The sequence below is a fragment of the Melanerpes formicivorus genome, unplaced genomic scaffold (assembly GCF_026170545.1).
Source record: "Melanerpes formicivorus ecotype bairdi unplaced genomic scaffold, bMelFor1.0.p_v2 SCAF_1, whole genome shotgun sequence".
In the NCBI taxonomy this organism is placed as follows: domain Eukaryota; kingdom Metazoa; phylum Chordata; class Aves; order Piciformes; family Picidae; genus Melanerpes; species Melanerpes formicivorus.
The window spans coordinates 69,431,616-69,452,512 of NW_027142353.1; the positions used below are offsets into that span (position 1 = coordinate 69,431,616).

At 43.0% G+C, this 20,897-nt stretch overlaps 1 protein-coding gene across 28 annotated transcripts in view; it reads right to left on the bottom strand.

Moving 5' to 3' along the window:
* DLG2 (discs large MAGUK scaffold protein 2) overlaps positions 1-20,897 on the bottom strand; it is a 1,097,405-nt gene that overhangs the window by 447,710 nt on the left and 628,798 nt on the right. For 2 of the 28 annotated variants that reach the window (XM_068146358.1, XM_068146319.1), the window contains exon 1: positions 13,003-13,356. The exons of 23 other annotated variants lie outside the window; for them this stretch is intronic. In XM_068146358.1, the coding sequence (XP_068002459.1) occupies positions 13,003-13,320 (318 nt within the window). In that variant the 5' untranslated portion in view covers positions 13,321-13,356. Of the gene's footprint in view, positions 1-13,002; positions 13,358-20,897 lie in introns of those variants that run through there. 3 more of the 28 variants (XM_068146300.1, XM_068146394.1, XM_068146376.1) reach the window with 3 other exon arrangements.

Below are 20,897 nucleotides of genomic sequence, written 5' to 3' on the forward strand. Positions count from 1 at the left end.
CCATGCCAGCTTCAGAAATGAAAATGGGCTTGAAGCTCAGATTGCAGCGTGGGAGGCTTCCTGTTCCGGTTGCTGCTGCTGGGTTCCAGTCTTTTGGGTGTTGGCTCTTTTCTGCAGACATGGAGGCAAAAAGAGTGGGAGGCAGGCAGCTGCTGGGTTTGCTTTTCTGGTTCATGTGGGTTTGGTTTTTTCCCCTGTGTATTTCACTGCGTAGCTTCTGCACAAAGACTAAGCTAAGGTAATCATGTATTGCATTATTAGATTGCTTAGGCTGTTAGTTAAGGTAATTATGCACTGTTCTCATGGTATCTCATGCTACATTAAACTCTTCTCTCTCTCTCAGCCCTGAGTTGCATGTGCTGCTCTTCCCCTCACTTTTGCATTTGGGGAGCAGGCAGGTTAGCCCTTGCACTAAACAGTTGCAGCAAGCCAGAGACTGCCCAGAGGCAGCTGCAGTATCTCATGACTGGTTACTGCATGCAGTACATCTACATGTGGTACAGTGCAGCAAAGGCATGTTTCAGTCAAATCAAACTGCAACAAATTGATACTGTCCTTCCTCAGGTTTCAGTAGGGTGTCACTTCTTTAAAGTCATTAAAGTTAAATTATGATTCAAAATTACAGTAATAATCATAGCAACCCATAAATGTTTTCAAGGTTGCTGACAATCCCCTAGGCTAGGTTTAACAAAATGTCTAATGATTGGTGTGTTCACGAATGACTAGCTGAGTCTTTCCAAAAGCTAAGATCCTTGCAAGCGTGAAGGTGTGGCACCCTCTTCTCCCACTGCTTTCTAAATTCCCCTTCAAAGTCTACATGACTGCATTTCTAGCCAGCTGGTAGTGGTTATTACCTACAGACAAGTTCTGACCCATAACCAATCCCCTCATACTGCTATTCTGCTCTGAACATGCAATGCTAAAAAGTAGTTCCTGAAAAGCTGTATCATGGGAACTGAGGGAGCAGGGCTGTCAATAACTGAAGGAAAAGGTGTTCATGCTTCATAGCCAAACAGCCTCATAAAGAGCCAGAAAAACATGAATAATCTGTACCGGGATCTGAATTTTGGTCACCTGGTTTATGGTTTCTCACGTTAAACAGTTTGGGTTTACTGCCACAGGTGTGTTTCTCCTGTCTGTTAGCAAGAAAGAAGTGCAAAAGAATCAGAGAATCACAGCATCATAAAACGCTTCAGAGGTCATCCAACCCAGCAGCCCGCTGCAGTGCACAGGGACACCTTCAACCAGAGCAGGCTCTCAGAATGCAATCCAGTCTGACCTTGAATGTTTCTAGGAATGGGGCACCCACCCCCTCTCTGGGCAGCCTATGCCATTGTTTCACTACCTTCATCAGAAAATTTCCCTCCTGATACCTATTCTGAATCTGCTTTCTTTAGTTTAAGACCATCACCTCTAGTCCCTCTGCTACAGGACCTGCTAAACAGCCTGTCCCTGTCTTTCTTGTAAGGCCTACCTGTTGACAGGCTGCAATAAGGTCTTCCCAGATGTCCTAGAGTCTCTTCAAGTCAAACCTGGAGCCCTGTGCTAAATTCTGCTGTCAGAGATATACATGTCTAAGAAGGGAAGCTGATGATGATCAAACTGCTTAAATATTTTATTTTAAAATAACTTCATATCCTAGGAAATAATAATGATAATAATAATAATAGTAATAAACCTTTGCTTTTTCTATTGGAGAACATGACCAGAATGTTCTGCTTTGGTTGGTGCACAGCTGCATAACACAGCCTCATTTACCTGTCAATGCACAGAATCATTGCATGAATTGGAACATGAAGGTCTTGCACACCAGAAACGTGCATGTGCAGTGTCACTCCTTTCCCCACAGTTACACACACACTAACAACACAGAAAAGGATTCATGTCATACAGCAGAAATCCCAGCTGGGTCTGAAAGCTGCTCTGCAGAGCCACAGTTGTATGCATGGGAGATGGATATTTCAGTACCACATTGTGTAAGTTTCCATAGCTGCTTCCTTGGGGTTGGGTGATGATGTTGTTCTTGTTTTGTTTTGGTAGGTGTGGGGTTTTGTTTGTTTTCTTGTATTTTGGTGAGGTGTGTGTGTGTGTGTGTGTGTGTTTGGAAGTAAGCTTAGGAAAACAAAACAACAGTGGTGTGTCTGAAACCCTTGCCTCTGACTTTACGCTTGAGCAAGTCTAAGGCCAAAGACCACCCAGAACACAGCATCAGTAAACGTGTCAGCACCAGCTTCAGAGAGAATGTGAGACCAGGGCTCTGATTATTTTACTGCCTTGTTGAAGATCTAGATAAGGATTTGGGGAGGTGTTCTGCAAAATGTCATTTGCCTTTTTCATTCTGTCTGCCTAACTTCAGTCTCAGAGCTAAATTCAGTGGCAACAAATGACCTGTGACAAGTGACTTCTATTCTCGTGACTGCAAGATGGAGAGACTGAGAGAATCCAAATGTATCTGCAGAACAGGAAGTGAGAACAGAAGGGGAAAGGGAGCAAAGTGTCCCTGAAACTCCATTTCCTAAGTGAAAAGTTTTTCATTGTGTACCTGAAGGTAGCAGAGAGCTTGATACAAGTCTCTGCACTTAGCTTAGGGAGCCCCCAAAGCACTATTGTGCTGTCAAATCCAAAAGCAGACATCAGCTCACACATGAAGTGTGACTAGCCTTGAAAGAGGCAGCTGTGCACTATCTGTTGGGACACTCGCCTTGTCACCTGCTTCTGCTCTCAGCCCTGCACTGGTGCTAGAAACTGTGCTAGCGGGCACCAGGCTGGGCCATGGAGTAGATCTTAACCACCTTTTGAGAGCTTTTGTGGCTTAACTGTTTGGCATATCAGTTCTCTGAGCTCAGTACCCAATGGCACAAAGCATCAAAATGGAGGAAGCAAAGCATAGGGCCAGGACCCTACTCCTCTGGCAATCACTCTTAAGTGGAGCACAGCTGCATTCCTCTTCCACAGAGCTGTCAAAACCATAGATTTCACAAAAGAGACCCTGCAGAATGGGGGAAAAAAGTGAAAAACAGACCTTAAACCCTACTCACACTTTCAGTAAATAGTTAATGTGCTCAGCTATTAGGTAAGTGATGACTGCAGCATAAAATCTTGGACAAACAGCACACAAATAGCAAAAATTTCTGTGATTGTGAATGCAACAAACCCCAGTCCAGCGTGGAGGAAGTGCTTACTGGAATTCAAAAGACAAAGAAATGTAAACAGGGGTCTTAAAAGCCTCTGTTTAACTGTTCTCATATCTGAGTGCAGCATAGCTGCTGTAGCATGGCAGTAAACTGGGGGCCTATGGCACTGCTCAGGCTGGAGGTCAGGAGGAAGTTTTACACAGAGAGAGTGATTGCCCACTGGAATGGGCTGCCTGGGGAGGTGGTGGAGTCACCATCGCTGGAGGTGTTCAGGAGGAGACTTGACAGGGTGCTTGGTGCCATGGGTTAGTTGATTAGGTGGTGTTGGATGACAGGTTGGACACAATGATCTTGAAGGTCTCTTCCAACCTGGTTTGGTCTATTCTATTCTATTCTATTCTATTCTATTCTATTCTATTCTATTCTATTCTATTCTATTCTATTCTATTCTATTCTATTCTATTCTATTCTATTCTACTCTACTCTATTCCACTCTATTCTATTCTGCTCCTCCATCCTGCTCTCATTTGAAATGCATAACAAAAATCATTTCTCTGACGTTCTGTTTGACCAATTATATGAGCAGTTGCAGCTGCTGAGGCAACCTGCTTCTCCTTGTACAAATACCTAATCAGAAAAGTAAAACTCTATATTAAAAGTACAATATATTTGAAACAAAACCAGATGTGATTTTGCTACATTGGATCTTGTTCTGCTTTCATAGCTGGCTCCTGTGACTGAAAGAAAGCTTACAGCAGAATAGCCATTTACAGAGAGGATTATTCCTCTGTTTGCTTTTCTGATGCTCATTTCAGATATTGCAGAACCTGTATTCTGAATGCATAAAGTCTTTTTTTGATCCCTGCATTTCTAACTCTCACAACACTTGGAGTTTTTGAAAGTGGGTGACCACCGAGCCAATTCATCTGTCTAATTGCAATGATTTGTTAAAAAATACTCATATAAAAGGTAAATGAATATGTGTTACTCAATTTATGAACTCTACTGTAACAACCTGTGGCTTGTTTCAAAGCTAACACAGTTCTTCAAAGCAAAGTAATTTAATCCATAATTCTTTTTTGGCTTTCTTTTTACTCTCCTTCATCCAAAAGCCACATGCAGGCATGAGAAAGCAGAGCACTAAATTGGCAAACACTGTGAATCCTGTCATTACAACTAGAAACTCCCTTTAGGTTCTGCTGTACAGAGCACTGGCGTTTCCACAGTTGATTCAAATACCCCAGAAGAGGAGAGAGAGCCATCTCTGAAACAGAAACACATTTTCAGGTTGTGTGTTCTAGGCATGCCAAAAGAGCTGAAACAAATTCTGCTTCAATCTTAGCCACCGCTCTGCCAACGGACAGAAACTGTCAGACATCATTAAGTGCTTTAAGAAGAATGCAATAGGTCGAGGGAAGTTCTCCCTCTCTACTCTGCCCTCATGAGGCCACATCTGGAGTACTTTATCCAGTTCTGGGCTTCCCAGTTCAAGAGAGACAGGAAGACAGTACAGACAGAGAGTTGGGGTTGATCACTTTGGAGAAGAGAAGGCTCCAAGGAGACCTTCTTGTGGCCTTCCAATATCTGAAAGGAGTTACAAGAAAGGTGGGGAGGGACTTTTTAGGGTGTAAGGTACTGATAGGACTGGGGGGAAGGGAGCAAAACTAGAAATGGGTAGATTCAGATTGGAGGTAGGAAGAAGTTCTTCACCACACAGCAGTGGTGAGACGCTGGAACAGGTGGCCCAAAAAGATAGTGGAAGCCTCATCCCTGGAGGTTTTTTAAGGTCAGGCTAGATGTGGCTCTGGGTAACCTGCTCTAGTGGAGGTGTCCCTGCCTGTGGCATGGGGGTTGGAACTAGATGATCCTTGAGGTCCCTTCCAACCCTGACTATTCTGAGATTCTGTGAAAGACATTGGAGAAAGTGCAGTGGAAGGCTACAAAGATGAGAGGACTGGGCAAGATGAGAGAACTGGGGCTGTTTAGTCTAGAGAACATTGAGAAGGGATCTTGTCAATACCTACAAATATCTAAAGGGCAGATGCCAAGAGGATGGGGCCAGAATCTTTTCAGTGGTGCCCAAGGCACAACAGGCACAAACTGGAATACAGAAAGTTCCATCTAAACATGAGGAGAAGCTCTTTTCCTTGGAGGGTGGTGGAGCACCTGGACAGACTACCCAGAGAGGCTGTAGAGTTTCCTTCTTTGGAGACTTTCAAAACTTGCCTGTACACGTTCCTGTGTAACCTGCTCTAGGGAAACCTGGTGAAAGCAGGGAAGTTGCACTAGATCATCCCCAGAGGTCCCTTCCAACCCCTACCAGCCTGTGACTGTGTGACCATCCTTCACTTATTTTGTTTTGATCAGTCCAAAACCATCTTGTGGATGGTTTCTTTGGATGTCTAAGCTAAACACAGCGGAATACAGAGAGGCACAGTTGTGATTATCAAGTCTTATTCCTATCATTTTTAGCAAGCCACAAAGTAACCCCTTGGCCATCGTGCCCCTTTACTCCAGAAACCATCCAGTCTATCAATCCTTTTGACATTCCACAAGGCAGTTGTAGCAACCTGTAACATCACAAGTCATTGTAAGAGACAGGAAGATTACGATCCTGTTGGTTGTGATATGCCATCAGACTTGATACAGGGCAGATCGAAGACTTTGTGCTGCAAGTTCCTGTGAGGGTATGAAGCTTGTTAGGTGACAGTGTCTGGATGTTCCTAGGAGTGGACTACATGGGAAACTGCAGAACAGGTGGAGGGGAAAAAAGGAACAAAACCAACCCAAACCAAGCCAAAGAACCCAACACCATCAAATATGAATCCCTTTGGGGCTTGCCAGCCTGGTCCTAGAGAAATACCTCTCTATCCTCAAATGCAGTGAGCAATGCATTCATGGGTAAGCACATACAACAAGCATTAGAGAAATGTATCAATAGCAGTAGGGCTGTTGGAGCACTTGTGCAGCTTGGGCCAAATAACAGTGCAGCAAACAATCCCCTTCCAAATTCTACAATTCCCTTCCCGTGCCTCCTTTCATCTCCCCTGAAAATCCCAGAAGTGAAATTATATGTTAAGGGGAGAAAATGTTCTTGGCTTCTCGAGGCATCTAGGAGGAGAAACTGAAACATGGGGCTAATTAAATGCAAATCTAAATATGGTGCAACAAATTGTATGAATGGAGCATTAACATATTTATGACTGAGCAATCACCAGGAGCCAAAATGGGTGTAGATAAGCTATAAACCATGACAATCACTGGTTAGTGCAGTACATAGCAGATATTTATCCTTTTCATTACTTAGATGAAAATACATAGAGCACCTTGCACACCAATGCAGTGATGAGCTGTGTAACCAGACCTATGCCTGAACTATTTTTTGCCACTTACAATTATGTAATATCAAAAGATATTTACACCAATGAGAGACTTAATACATTAAGAGAAGGAGACAGAATATTGCACAAGAGAAAATATCCACTTTTCTTTTCTTCCCAGTGGCATTTGCAAGGCAATGCTGCATGATCAAGCCAGGCAAAGGTGGCTGAATGATGCTGAGACACGGTGGAAAATCTGGAGTAAATGGCCCAGTGAATGGTATGGGTTGGAAGGGACCCACTATGTGCCCCCTCACTATGGGCAGGGACACCTTCCACTAGACCAGGCTGCTCAAGGCCTCAAGGCTCCCACATACACAGAGCACAGTGCCTCATGACTAGCAATGGGGTTTTCTTTCTCCTTTTCCTTTCTTTTCCTTATTTTTTTCCTCCTGTTTCATTGTAGGTTATGAAGAAAGTCCAAATATGTCTCAGCACGTTTAGGTTTCTGTTTGCTTGCTTTGGTTTGGGTTTTTATTTAATGACATGTCATGTCCATCTTTCCAATCAGAATTATGTGAAAAGCCTTTGAGCTAAGCCAACCATATTTCTCAAGAAATCAGGGGATGGTAGGGGCTGGAGCAGACAGCTGGGCATCATCAGGTTCAACTTCCTTGCTAATGGAGATTTGCCTGGAGCAGCTTTCACAGAACCATACCTAGGTGGGTTTTAAAAGTCTCCAGAGAAGGAGACTCCACAATCTCTTTGGGTAGACAGTAGTTCCAGTGCTCTGTCATCCTCAAAAAGAAAGGTTCTTCCTGTGTTTAGATAGAGCTTCCTGTGTTCTGGCTTGTACCAGCTGCCCCTTGGGCACCACTGAAAAGAGGCTGATCCCATCCTCTTGACATCTGCCCTTTAGAAATGTATATGCATTGACAAGATCTCTTCTCAGTCCTCTCCAGGCTAAACAGCCCCAGGTCTCTGACTCTCTTTGTAAGAGAGATGGTTCAGCCTCCTCATCATCTTGTTAGCTCTTCACTGGACTCTCTCCAGCCCTCCCTGCCTCTCTTGACCTGGAAAGCCCCAAACTGGACACAATATTCCAGGTGCAGCCTCAAGAGAGCAGCATGGGTGGCGAGGTGAACTTCCCTCAACCTGCTGGCTGCACTCTTCTTGATGGACCCCAAGTTGCCATTAGCCTTCTTGGTCACAAAGGCATATTGCTGGCTCGTGGTGAAATTGTCCACCAGCACTGCCAGGTCCTTTTCTGTAGAGCTGCTTTCCAGCAGGTCAGCCCCTAACGTGTACTGCTGCACAGGGTTATTTCACTCCAGCTGCAGGACCTGACACTTGCCCTTGCTGAACTTCATTGTGATTGCCTCTGCCCAACTCTCTAGCCTGTCCAAGTCTCTCTGAAGGGCAGCACAACCTTCTCGTGTGTCATATTCAGTTTTGTGTCATCAACAAACCTGCTGAGTGTGCACTCTATCCTTTTATCCAGGCCACTGATGAATGTGTTGAACAAGATTGGCCCCGATGCTGACCCTTAGGGAACACCTCTGAATGGACTGCATCACTGATCACAACTGTCTGAACTCTGTCATTCCACCTCACTGTTCCGCTCATCTAACCCCAGCTTTCTAAACTTACCTATGAGGATGTTATGGGAGACAGTCGAGTCAAAGCAGACAACATCCTCTGCTCTCCCCTCACCCACTGAGCTAGCTACACCATCATAGAAGGCTATAAGATTGGTCAAGCACGAATTCCCCTTGGTGAATCCATGCTAACCACTCCTGATAGGATTCTTTTCCTCCACTTATACTTCACTTAATTTATGCAACATTTCATGTTACTTCTGACTAGGAACAGTCCCTACATTGATAATGAGACTGCTGACCTTAATGGAGGGGATGTAAAGGCTAATCTTTGACCTTTTCATGCCAAACATAACCCAAATGCTATGAATTCAGTATTAAAAATGCTTTCCTTTATCTGAAAGAAGAAATAGGTTAAACACGAATGTGAAGCATGATGTTTCCTAACGCTGCTGTCCCATTGGAGGGACAGACAGGAATCTCGCCCAGAATCCTGTAGATTTCCCCACATTCTCTATCAGTCAGAGGGACTGGATGCAAGAATTGTTAGAACAGTATTATTCATCTTACAAAAGAGTTTTCTAACAGCTTTTGTATTTCCACTTTCAAACCACGTCAGCAATCTGTGCAGCTGTCACTTAGAAGATGAATAAATGAGTTTACTTTTAGAAATGCAGCACAATAATCCATCCAAGGCAAGAGATGAACTAAGATGCATCTTCCTGAAACTTAAGGGATTTTGCCTAAATCCACTGATAAGAGCACACCAGCCTGAAAATGGGACATGAACTTTTCTTTGCATTAAAAATTAACCATCTCCTCCTCTCCACCTTATCCTTCTTAACAGTGTAAAAGTTACATCAGTCTTTAACTCTTGACTTATATCTACCTCTCAATAGCCTGGAAAAGGGGGGTGGGGGGGTGTGTATATATAAAAGCCAAATAAACAACATTATTTGATTTTCCTTTAACTGCTGGCACCTGAACATCCTAAATTGGAGTGAAAAGCTGTCCCTTAGCTAACTAACATACCTTCATTGCTCATAGGGACTCAGAGGAATGGCCAGTTGCATGTTGGAGCTGGTGAACCTGAAAGGAGTTACCTAAGCTTTCAAAAACACATCTGATGACAAATCACTTCTGTATCTTGTCTTACAACACACCTTCTGCCTTGGTTCTGTAACAGAATGCCTTGAAGCTAGCTCTCACTTCATCTCGCCATGCAAAGAGCTCTCAACTGATGCACTGAAATTTCTGCACCAGCGCCAAAGGCCTTGCAGGACAAGAGGCCATTCTCAGCTGACCCCTCAGAGTCTGGCTACCGCTGCCTGTTTTAAGCCATGCCATTTCTACAAACTGGATTTAGCTCACAAGTCTCTCTAGCAGGCAGCAAAACAGCAAAGTGATGCTATTTTGATTAAAAGAGACTAACTGCATAAAAAACACTTTTCCCCCTGATATTTCTAGGAAAAAATCCAAGCAGTCAAAGAAGTCAAAGCTAACACTGGCAGAAACTGTCTAAAAAGATGTGACAATTTACACTTCTGTGCAAGTTTTCCAAATGAAGCACATGCAGATTTTTGCAGATGACACATTCAGGATACTATCTGAGAAGTTCCTCCTTGAAAACATTTCAGAATAGCAGCCCCTACAATTTAACAGCAGATAGAGTTAGCTGAATTAAAGTGGAGCCCATGGGGAAGCAGCCAAAGGTGGGAATCTGCTTCCGTTTCTTCCTTCCCCTTTAGCAGAACAATAATGACCTCTACAAACCACAAATCAGGCAGTTAACCACATATTGGGAAGGCAGTCAGAGGACATCCTCTTTCATGTAGATCATAAAATCCATACCTTGGACTTCTTGAAGCAAGCACAGCTCCTCCTGAGCCTATAACCAGAGTACTGCAGGCTCCCCCCTGCACGAGGAACAGCTGCTCGTTGCACACTTCCAGCTACGTGTGTTATCATACGCTTCTGATCTGGTTCATCAGTAGATGATGTGTGCCAGCAGGGAGAGCACACCCAGTGTTACAAACCACATCCAGTCTCGGAATGTTTCAAGGAAAACATCAGGTCACCTCCTTGCATCTGCTCCCCCTCCATGCAAAATTTTGCTCAGCTATCACACAGCACAAAACCCACCTTAGGTATGAAATCACTGAGGGAACCATGAGATCAATGTGCCTGCATGGCCTAACGATGGCAGAGGTAGGCAGTGCCCTGCAGGCGGCAGGGACATACACACCTTGCTTATTAGCTTGCTCTTCTCCTTAACAAAACAAAACTGTAGAAAAGTTGGTCAAAGACCCTGCTAGTATGAAAGCAGTTCCAGATCATGTTTTGGAACCAAATTTCAAATCAGTTTCAAAATGAAGGGGTTTCTGTGGGCTTGGTTTTTGTAAGTCTAAATCATCTCTTTCTGGATATATAGAGAGCATTTTTCAGTGCAGAACTCAGCACAAGACCATGAGCTAACATAAACACACGGGCTAGCAAAGCAGAATTTCTGAGACAGTTAAAATATTGATAACACCAGAGTGTCATTGTTTGCTCTGACATACTCAAGAAGAAGGAGCTGGTGAAGAAAGTGGAGCCAAGCCCTCAGTTACAAAAATCTGGGTTTTTATCAGTCAGGATGACAAAGAGTACATCAGTAACAGCTGTCTAGTACTCCCTCTAGGAACTGAGGGCCTGTGCATTAAATCACTTTAGTACTGATCAAGAAGCAATTTTTCAAGGTGTTATGTCTTTCCTATTGTGGAACAATGTAGTGTCTCCCAAAAATGTCAAGCAGAAGAAGAATATCCTCCAAACTTTACAGAAAGAAGCCTTCTCAGCAGGCAGTCTATGACCACATCTCCACATGAGATGGCCATTTCAAATAAAACTTCCCTCTTCCCGGGCTAGTAAACAGAACTGCTTCACTACTGCTCCTTATTTTGGCAAGAAAAATGAGAGCTTTCCAAATGGACACGGACCTCAAGAAATGTCACTGCCTTCAACTTGCACCCCTGTGCCCCTAAAGCAAGGACAAGCAAGGGGCCAGCTCCAGAGGGCTTTTTCCTATATTGCATGTATACAGTAGAGCTGTTTAATCGTTCCCTAAGTGTACATGCACAGACTGTACGTACAGAGACACATCTATACACACTCTTCCCTCTCTTCCCACAGCTTGCACTATGCTTACTCTGCACACAGGGAAAAAGATAAAAAATATTGGAAACACAGTGTCCCACAGCTCTGAGATCAAATCCACCAAGCACTTGACAAAGTGAGTGCATCTGTCCATCCCCAGGAAGTGCATCTGTCCATCCCCAGGAGCAGAACATCACACTTCAGTTGATCCATTATAGGCAGAACTCAAGAAAGAGTCTTCTACACAGAATAAGGTCATAGGCATTAAGAATGTATAGCAAAGGAAGTTTACAGTGCAGAGCTCAGAACGGAATGTAAGCAAGCACGTAGACCTGAACAATGCCACATTACCACAGGTGAATGAATATGATTACAAAGATACTGAAAATACTGAAGTAACCTGACAATGAATCCATAAACTCACATACTGAAGTCACCTCAGAAGCAGCCCTTCATTATTTTCCTTACCATTATTTTTAAGTTACTCTTTGATTTATACTTTATAAATTATATAGCTCTGAAAGCCCAGAAATTCTTGGTTCTTCAGAGCCTAAGAAAATATTTATAGAGTTTTTTCTGATTCAAATTAGGGAGGGAAAGGTGTAGTTATGTATTGCTTTAAAACTGGCTTTATTCTGGCATCATTATTCCTGTAGCCTTTGGACACAGGCTGTGCTGCAAATATGTAACACAGAGCCACATGCAACATTTTAATCACTCCAAAATATAGCAGCAAGCTAATTATTATAGATTTGAGGCAAAGAATGAAGCCTCAGTTTGTAGACCATGAGATAAGATAAAGCACAGGTACCCTGTCTGGCAATCTTTTGCCTTATTGCTTTTCTGTTCAGTGGAAGTATATTAAAAACCTTTCCATCAAAGAATTGATTTAATCTCCAGAGAGAGTGCACATGTTCAGTGGGGGCTAAGGCTAGTTAAACCAGTGTATACGCTTTCAGTAAATAAACATTTACCTCAGAAAGCTATTTCAACCTTAAATTACTCTCTGTTAGAGTGAAATCATGACAAAAAGACTCGATGTTGACATAATGCAAAGCTGGTGAATGAGCTTAAAGCTTTCTAAATGAAAAATGAGAGCATGCATCAGTGCAGGAAATGCTAATGCTTTTAATATTAACCATCATACGAGTGCCACTGATTTCTATTTCACAGTGCTGTGCTGTATGGTGTGTAATTATTCACAGTCTAATTGCTTTCATGTATCTTTACACATTCTAGAGCCTGCTTGGTTTGTATCTGAACTAAAACTGCCTCCCCATTAAATACAATCATATAGCCTTGTGGAAACTAAAGACCTAGTTCATACTTATTAAATATTTCAACTACATTTAACATTCAGAGAAAAAAAGCAGGTCACACTTTCTCCTATTCATAAAACCAAACCACTTCCCCCACACCCCCTCCTATGTTCTCTGTTTAAAATATCCTCATTAACTCCATGCAATATATGAAAACAAACTGTTTACAGAAGCAGGCAAAATCCATTACACAGGAGGGATAAACATCCTTTCTCCACACAACAGGATGGAATGTAAAGTCTGTAGAACCTGAAGGCAAACCCCAAAACGTTTCAAGAAAACCCTTCCAAGAGGACTCCACAATTTCCACAGGCCACAGAAAAATCGATAACCAAACGAGAGGCTTTAACAACCGACAGCTCACCCTTGCATATCATTTTTCCAGAAGGCACCAAGAGACAAATCAAGAGACAGCACAGAAAGTTGCCAACACCACCAAACCTCACTTTCTCTGAAGCATCTTCTAAGTCGCTTGGAGAGTGAAGAATTGGCTCACCTGCACCGGGGGGGGCCAGCCACGGCCACAGGCGCACTCTGACCACCACTCCCCCGGGCTGCCCTGGGGCTTGGCTGAGGATTTATGGGGGCTCTTCCGCAGACTGTCCCGCAAATGGACACACTTGCTCCTGCTCTGGCTGGCACCCCCAGGTCCCCAGCAGGGACGCGCCTGAGAGCTATACTGAAGCCCGGGAGGATGCTGGTGCCAGTGACAGGCGCAGTGGGCATCCCTCGCTACCGGAGGCACATTCCTGCCGGCGTCCGGCCCCTCGGACCCCCTGCCGCAGCTGTGCTGCTTGGGAAGATGTGAGTGCATGGTGCACCCAGCGCTTCCTTTGGCCGGTTTGCATCAAAGTGCTTCTCCCCGCAAACCTGAGGTCCTTCGCCGGGGCCTCTCCAGCCCCCTTGGCAGCAGCTAGCGGCAGGGCATGGCGGGAGCGGGGCGCAGCATGAGCTGCTGGCCAGCAGCTCTGTGTCAATACCGGGCTCCACTCGCGCAGCGACTTGACAGCATCCCCGCTGCAGGCAGAAGCAATCAATGCTCTGCGTGGCTGGGACGCACGCCTGCATCCCTTTCTGGATGACAAACCACGGGAAAAAAAAACAACCAAACAAACAAGCAAACACACAAACCCCCAACAGCCAAGCAAGCAAACCAAACCAAACCAAAACACGCTTGCAAATTTTCAGGAAGATTTAGTCTTTCCTCTAGCTGACCCTGACACAACTTGCAGGCACCCTGCTGAAGCAGATTTATATGTACAAGCTTTAGAGGCAAAGTGCTTTCTTGTGGAAATAGCACCCAGACAAACTACTGAAAACGATAACCCCTTGCCAATGATCAAAACAGACCTGGGAGTGATTGTTTTCTCTCTGCATGCCTGAAAATATCTTGTCAACAAAATTGCATCAGAGGATGCAAATGACAAGCTCAGGAAGAGTGTTATCTACCCTAAATGCTAAACCCCAGTACAAAGTCTAGTGTGTGCTAATGCACAGAAACATCATGGAAAGAGAGAGAGAGGGGCTGAATTTAAGAATCAAGCCCCCTAGGGAAGATCTATGCAACAGATTGATGGCTCTCCAGTAGCTTATATATATAAATGTGAGTATCTGCATCTGTGCATCAGACCTTCAGGATTATGACTGATGTATCATTTTATCTTCTTTTTATTCACACTTCACAAATTCTTTGGTTCTTGCCAAACTCTGTGTAGAGTCTTCTGTAAATCTTCTCTTTGGTTTTGCATACTAATGTCATCTCATTTCCCTAAGTTTCTCTGACATCTTTATTTGAAAGCATTTTGTTTCTTTCTTCTCAAAGAAGTGGTGGGGGTGTAAAGTGTACAAAATCTGGGCTGATTGTTTCTCGCTTCTGGGAAGCTTCAGAGATGCTCCAGTCTCAGACAACTCAGTCTGCAGCGCCTTAAGACTCAGTGGATCTCAGACCCCTATATATCTGTGTCTTTGGGGAGATTTTCTTTTCAGCTGAGCATGTCTTAAATACTTTATAGAAAACAACAAATTTATTTTAAAACCAAATCAAGGTCTGTGCAACAGAGTCCTTTTATGTCTGTGAGCGTTCAGCTAGGGCTTAAGCACCCAAAAGTTGCCCAGAATCACTAAGTGACATGTGTAGTTTTACCATGTCAAAGGCTGAAGCAAATTTTCTTTTAAAGATTTCAAAGACACAACCACAGCTGTCTGCAAATGTACATTCAAGTGAAATAAATGACTCTTTAGAAATGCTTTGGTGCAGTGATTCAATTCAATTGTTTAATTCCTCCTAAATTTCTAACCTGAGAGCCCTCAAAGCTGAGACATTGCTGAGATCCATAATGGTATAACCTGGCAGTAATTCCTAATGAGAAATTACAGCAACGCCCTGTCAGTGGGGAATATAGTTTTTATGACATTGCAATTCGAACTGAAACACGTGAAACTAACATCAGGGCTAACTGCATGTTCATTCATGGTGCCTGTCCCAGACTATACCACAATCAATGCAAGGTTTATTCAGAACTCTGACGATAAACTGAAATCGTATCCCTGTGCCCAACTGCAAGAATGGTCACAGCTTTGCTGAGGGTTCAGGTCACTCCATGTTTGAAAAACCAAATATTTACAGGCTTCTGAACTGCAGATGTGGAAGCCAGCAGTTAAAAGTCCAAGCTAAGGGAGCCTGCAAGGTAACCACTGCTACATACAGAGTACATGTAAAGACTCAGAGGGCTGAGTGAGGTTTGGCAATTTCACTCAAGCATAAGAAGTGAAGGTGTGCGAGCTGCCCAGAGAGATGCCTTCCCCTAGTGCTCAGGGGTAACTCAACCTAAAAACTTGTCCACCAGAAGATAATCCAAACCATTACCACATCATTTCCAAGTGACATTTTAAATCATCTGTATATGGTCTATATAAATAAGTTCTTATTTCACACATTTACAGAGCAAGAGTACCAAGGCCAAATGCACAGGTCCTCATGTCCTTATCTGCTTCGTACCCTGCAGCAGCCGTGTCCATCGGCTTAAGGCTGTCAACATCTTTGTCATATGCCCCTCCCCCCCCCCCCCCCCCCCCCCCCCCCAAGTTTACCTATGTCTTTCAAAGCCATTTGGAGAAATCCCATTTTTTCTTGGGGGGGGGGGGGGAGGAAGTTCACATATACATTTATAAAAGGATACTTAAAATATATTCTTTTTTTATATAGAGAGATATAAAAATGTCAGGGCAAGCAACAGCTACCGAGTGGTTGGGTAGTGGAAACAATCTACACTTCCTGCCACCAGACACACAACTACACCAAGAGTATTGGGTAAAGCCTCCTAGACCAGAGCACTAACAGGTCTATCAGACCTCCCCTATTTGATAGCAGTAGGTGACCTTTTAACCACCTTATTACATCCCGAGCAGAGCAATGCAGAGCTGCAAAGGCATCCTCTTGACTGCACCAGCTACTCATATGCTGTTAGAACACTGTGCTTGAGGTGGACTCTTACCAGAATGTAGAAAAGGTTAGTTTCAAAAGAATCCAGACTGGCTGTGAATCTACTGAACACTTGCAGGCTATTTCATACCTGGAATATCCATAAATAACCCCCCCAACTCTGTTAATAAATGATTTAGCTGTCCATTTGATTTTAAATCTATATTTATTTAAGCTTCTCACTGCCTGTATGAGTCACAAACACTTGAATACAGGATGTGCATGTGCAACTAATGGCTAGACAACACGGTGAGAGGGATTGAAAAGATAATGCAATTTCATCAGCTGTAATTGAGCTATTGTTTTAGACAGGCTAGCACACACTTCTGGGCGAACTTGGATTAACACATGGCTCACATCCACATGCCCAGCTATCATCCTAATTTGATAACAACTGGTGCACAAAGCACAAAGGAATACTGCACAGTACTGTGTGAAATGTGTTTGACCCAATAATGTTGTGGGAAAATATCACCAATTTTCCTTTTAAAATATTAAGTAAGCATGACAAAATGGAGCAAGTAGATTCAGCTGATATTCGGTGAGCACAAATAACTGTAACTGGATTACAGTAATGCTGGACAGACACCAAAAATAAACACTGAGAAGAGTTTGCTTCAGGCAAAAATGTGCATATGGGAAACAAAAAAATGCATATGGGAAACCAAAATTACTAACAGAGTTCTGAAAGGGGAGCTGCAAGCATGGGTGAAGAGGATTTAGATGTAGTAACAGATTTTCCCCTCCAACTGAGAATGCAATGTTATGCAACCATAAAAAGTAGAGAATAAGAGAGTCACAAAGGTGGAGGGGACCAGTTTATTTAGTGGCTCTAAAATGCCTGCAAATATTTTTCTAGAGAGGAAACTAATGAGAAGAACTATTGCCATGACAGCAAGGCCACTGAAATAAGTCAGATGCAATGACTCTGTTTGGTGAAAAGCAATTATGCCTCTATGGAAATAACAGTCTTAGTGCTGACACAGGGTAGAAGGAATGGTTATGATTAGGCCACGATTAGGCCAGGAACCAGCTGGTCTGGCACAGCTCATTGCTGTCACAGGGTACCTAGGAAACCTTGGGCAATCCTATATGCAAAAGGAGAAAAGCCTGTTTCGTTTCATGAAACCAGAACATAAGGTGTGGGGAAGGACTCCAAGGAAATAAAAGAGCTCAGCTTCTATTTCAGGCCTGCCTACTCCTCCTTTTCTCCAGGTGTGCAAGGCAGAGTCATGCACAGCTACAAAACCAAAAGTAAAGCAGTAAGGGAGAAAAAATGTAATGAAAGGTGGTTATGCAAAAATGTTACCATGAAGGAGATTTCACTGGAGCTCTGAAATGGCCTTTAGGATTAAAATTCCCTTTGTTTAGAGCTGTACTAGCCTCATGTCCTTTAAGCAATGGGATACCTTTTAAGCTTTGAAGTTTTGTACAAGGAATACCAGCACAGCGCTGAGAGTTTCCCGCACAACACGTCTGCCTGCATGTCGCAGGGCTTGTTCCTCTGAGTGTTATGAGAGGGTAGCAAAGCTTAAGGAGTTACAGGTGCAAACATAGCCATTCTCAGTGATGGCTTCATGTCCTAAGGTTGACACCAAGGACAATCATTTAGAAATCGAGATACAAGGAAGAAAAATGACAAGGATTTGGAAGGGGACTGCATCAGCAGAAGAAAACAACCCTCATCTGGGAATATTAAGTCAAAGTCAATCATCTCAAAACTGGTGGGGAACAGAGCAGCAGGTTTACCAATTTCACATCCAAGTGGATCAAAGAATCATAAAATTACAGTGGAAAGCAACATCCCCTACAGGCTCTGTTATTTCCAGGTAGAGGTGTGTAATAGTTTGTGAAGCTCTCTTCTGGAGAATTCTGTGCACTTTTTAGTTTAGTGTTTGAATTCAACTGGAACTAGGTTTGTATAAAGCCATCAGGCAAAATCACTTGGATGGAACTGCAAAAACATCTGTCTGGAAAAAGCTGTATTAAATACAGAGGGTAGAGAGGACAGGAAAATGTACTGCAACCATCATTGTCTCTGTGTGGGAAGTACTTACTGATGGCTTTTTTCCACATGCTGTTGAAGACAAAGAGGATCAGATTCAAGGCTTTCCCAGAATACTTAAATATAATCTTGAACTTCCACCCACTATCATGAGAAGTGCTTTGCTTGAATACCTTTGCCAGGTAATTAGTGAAGAGCACTGGCCCTCCTCTGGACCTGCCCCATCAGCTCCATGTCCTTCTTGTATCAAGGGCTCTGAGCTGGATGCAGTACTCCAGGTGAAGTCTCACCAGAGCAGAGTAAAGCAGTAGAGTTACCCCTCTCGATCTGCTAGCCACCCTTCTGTTGATGCAGCTCAGGATGCAATTTGCCTGCTGGGCTGGAAGCACGCTGTCTACTCATGTCCAGCACACTGGCAAGTTTTGAGACAGCTTTTTTAAGACCTGATTCTGCAAGCCCAGGTTTTTAGGAACTGCATCTTAGAATTTCAGTGACAGCCTAACACTCCAACACTGTTTTGTATGCAATACAAAAACCAGATCAACAAATGCTCATGAGCAATAGTTAAAGCATGCTTTGTCTCTCAGTTAAATTAGGAATAAAATAGCATGCTACTTGTTAGAGGTAATATTTTGTTTTTAAAGAGAAACTCAACTATGCTAGGTCTCTGTTCATTTAGTAACCTAAGCAGTGGAAGTACACCATAAATACCCAGGAGATATCCATAGGATAAATTAGTCAGGAGTTTTATTACAGTCACATTGCATAAAGGAATATGCACTGCAAGCATTGCATAAATAAAAAGGACAATATAACCAAGCCAAGGCTTTTGCAAGAGTGCATTTTTCTTCCCACCTATGTAGCAAATAAAGGCCAATTAACCAACTCACGCAGTCATCTTTAGGTGTAATACATGTTAGAGTGGTGAAACACTAGAACAGGTTGCCCAGAGATATGGCGGAGGCTTCATCCCTGGAGACAGGCAAGGTCAAACTTGATGGGGCCCTCAGCAACCTGATTCGGTTGGAGATGTCCCTTCTCACTGCAGGGAGGTTGGACAAGACGACCTTTGAGGGTCTCTTCCAATCCAATACCTTCTATGATTCTATGACTCTACTATTACAGCATCCTTTCTAAGCAGTTGTTTCCTATAGAGTTGTTTTGAAATAACTTTACTCAAAATGATTATCAGACAATAAGCAATTGTTTCTTTCCTATAAAGCTATTTGAGTTATGTTCATAAGACAGAACACCTTTAAAGAGTTTGGCACAGTTCTGGCACAGTAATTATGGGGCAATTGCAAGCTTTCACTGCAGATGAGTGGAAAGGAGAGAGATGTGATCCCATAGTGCAGCCAAAAAAAGACAAGGTTTTTAGCACACATTACCAAGTTTCTAAGCCCCTTCTTTAGCCCTTGAAAAATGAAGATGTCTTTTGAGTGACAATAGGACAACAGTGGCACACACAGAGAAGGAGAAAAAGAGCAAAACCATTTGACTGGAACCCACCTGATTCAATATTCAAAGAATAATGGAAACCTGCCTTGTTCCTGTACAATCTGCACTCAGCCACTTCTGAAGTTCATTTCAGTTGAAAATGATGTTTGGAAAGATTTCCAAAAGAGAAATATTCTGCTATGTTTATGTAAAGGGATTGTCTACAGGTCCAGACAAGGAGGTACAGAATACATATAACACATATAATATGTGAAAGAATCTAAAGTAACCCTTCATAAGTAATTAATCAAACTCTTCTTTCCTTTCTAAAGGACAATCAAAAACTGGAGAATTCTTCTTGTGCTTACTGGTGATTATTTGGACTCTTTCAGTAACAACATATCCTTCCAAAAGCGATGGTTTTGGGTAGATGGACTGACAGATATAGCATGTACTTCAAAGGTGCCAGTTAAGCAATCTGTGGATTACTGATCTTAATATATATATTATTATTATTAATATATATTTTCATCTTTTATGAAGACTGAGTCAACAGCTTCACACCCACGGGCTGGCAAGCTCAGTTAGTAAGTTCTTTTGTAAGCTCAGTTTGCTGTACTCTAGGTTCATTCATCTAATTTTACACTGCCATCCAATTCTGTTGCCTTTCCTGGTTTCTTACATGCTAAGCAATCATAGCTCCAGAGTAGACCTTCTGTTATCTTCTCCAATTTACCTGCACCTTCTCCAGACACACTTGTCTGAACTTTGTCAAAAGCTTTGTAAAACACGATCACATCGCACACGTGTATTGTCTTCCTTCACACACTCAGCTACTTTCCCAAGGAACTGCAGCAGTCTTTTGGCAAAGCCTTCCCCCTAGAGCAGCAGGCATTGTGTTTTCAACCGTTTCAGGCAGTCTAAATGCAGACTTCCTGGTCTATAATTTGTATCTCATCTTTAAAATCCATTTTAAGAGAGCTGCATTTTTATTTCTTCCATTCTTCTCTTCCCCAAAGCATCCTAGGCTGTAGGATGCACAGTGCTTTATTTTTTGAAACAATTAATTTTCAGTTCCTTCAAGGTCTGAACCCACATGGTTCCCCCAGTATACAATTAGTAACTTAATCATATTCCCCTGTTATGGGACTTGATTATAGGCACTTTCCCTGACTACTGCCAAATTTCTGTGCAGGTGAGAGCGAAGCAAGCAAGTGGAAATGTTGCAAAGGCAATTGTTATCCGTGTTCAGCAGCCCCTTTTTGTATCTTGCTCATCTGCTAACTCCTTCCAGGGACTCTTTGAGAAGCTCTCTGCTTCTGGTGTGTTTAATAAAACCACATTTCCCCCTCAATTTCAACCTTTGGCGGCATTTCCATAGCTATCCGTTTATGTTGTCAGAGTTCGCATTTCTTTCTGGGAGAAACTACCAACCTATTGTCATAAATTATTTTGCTCATTCAGATTA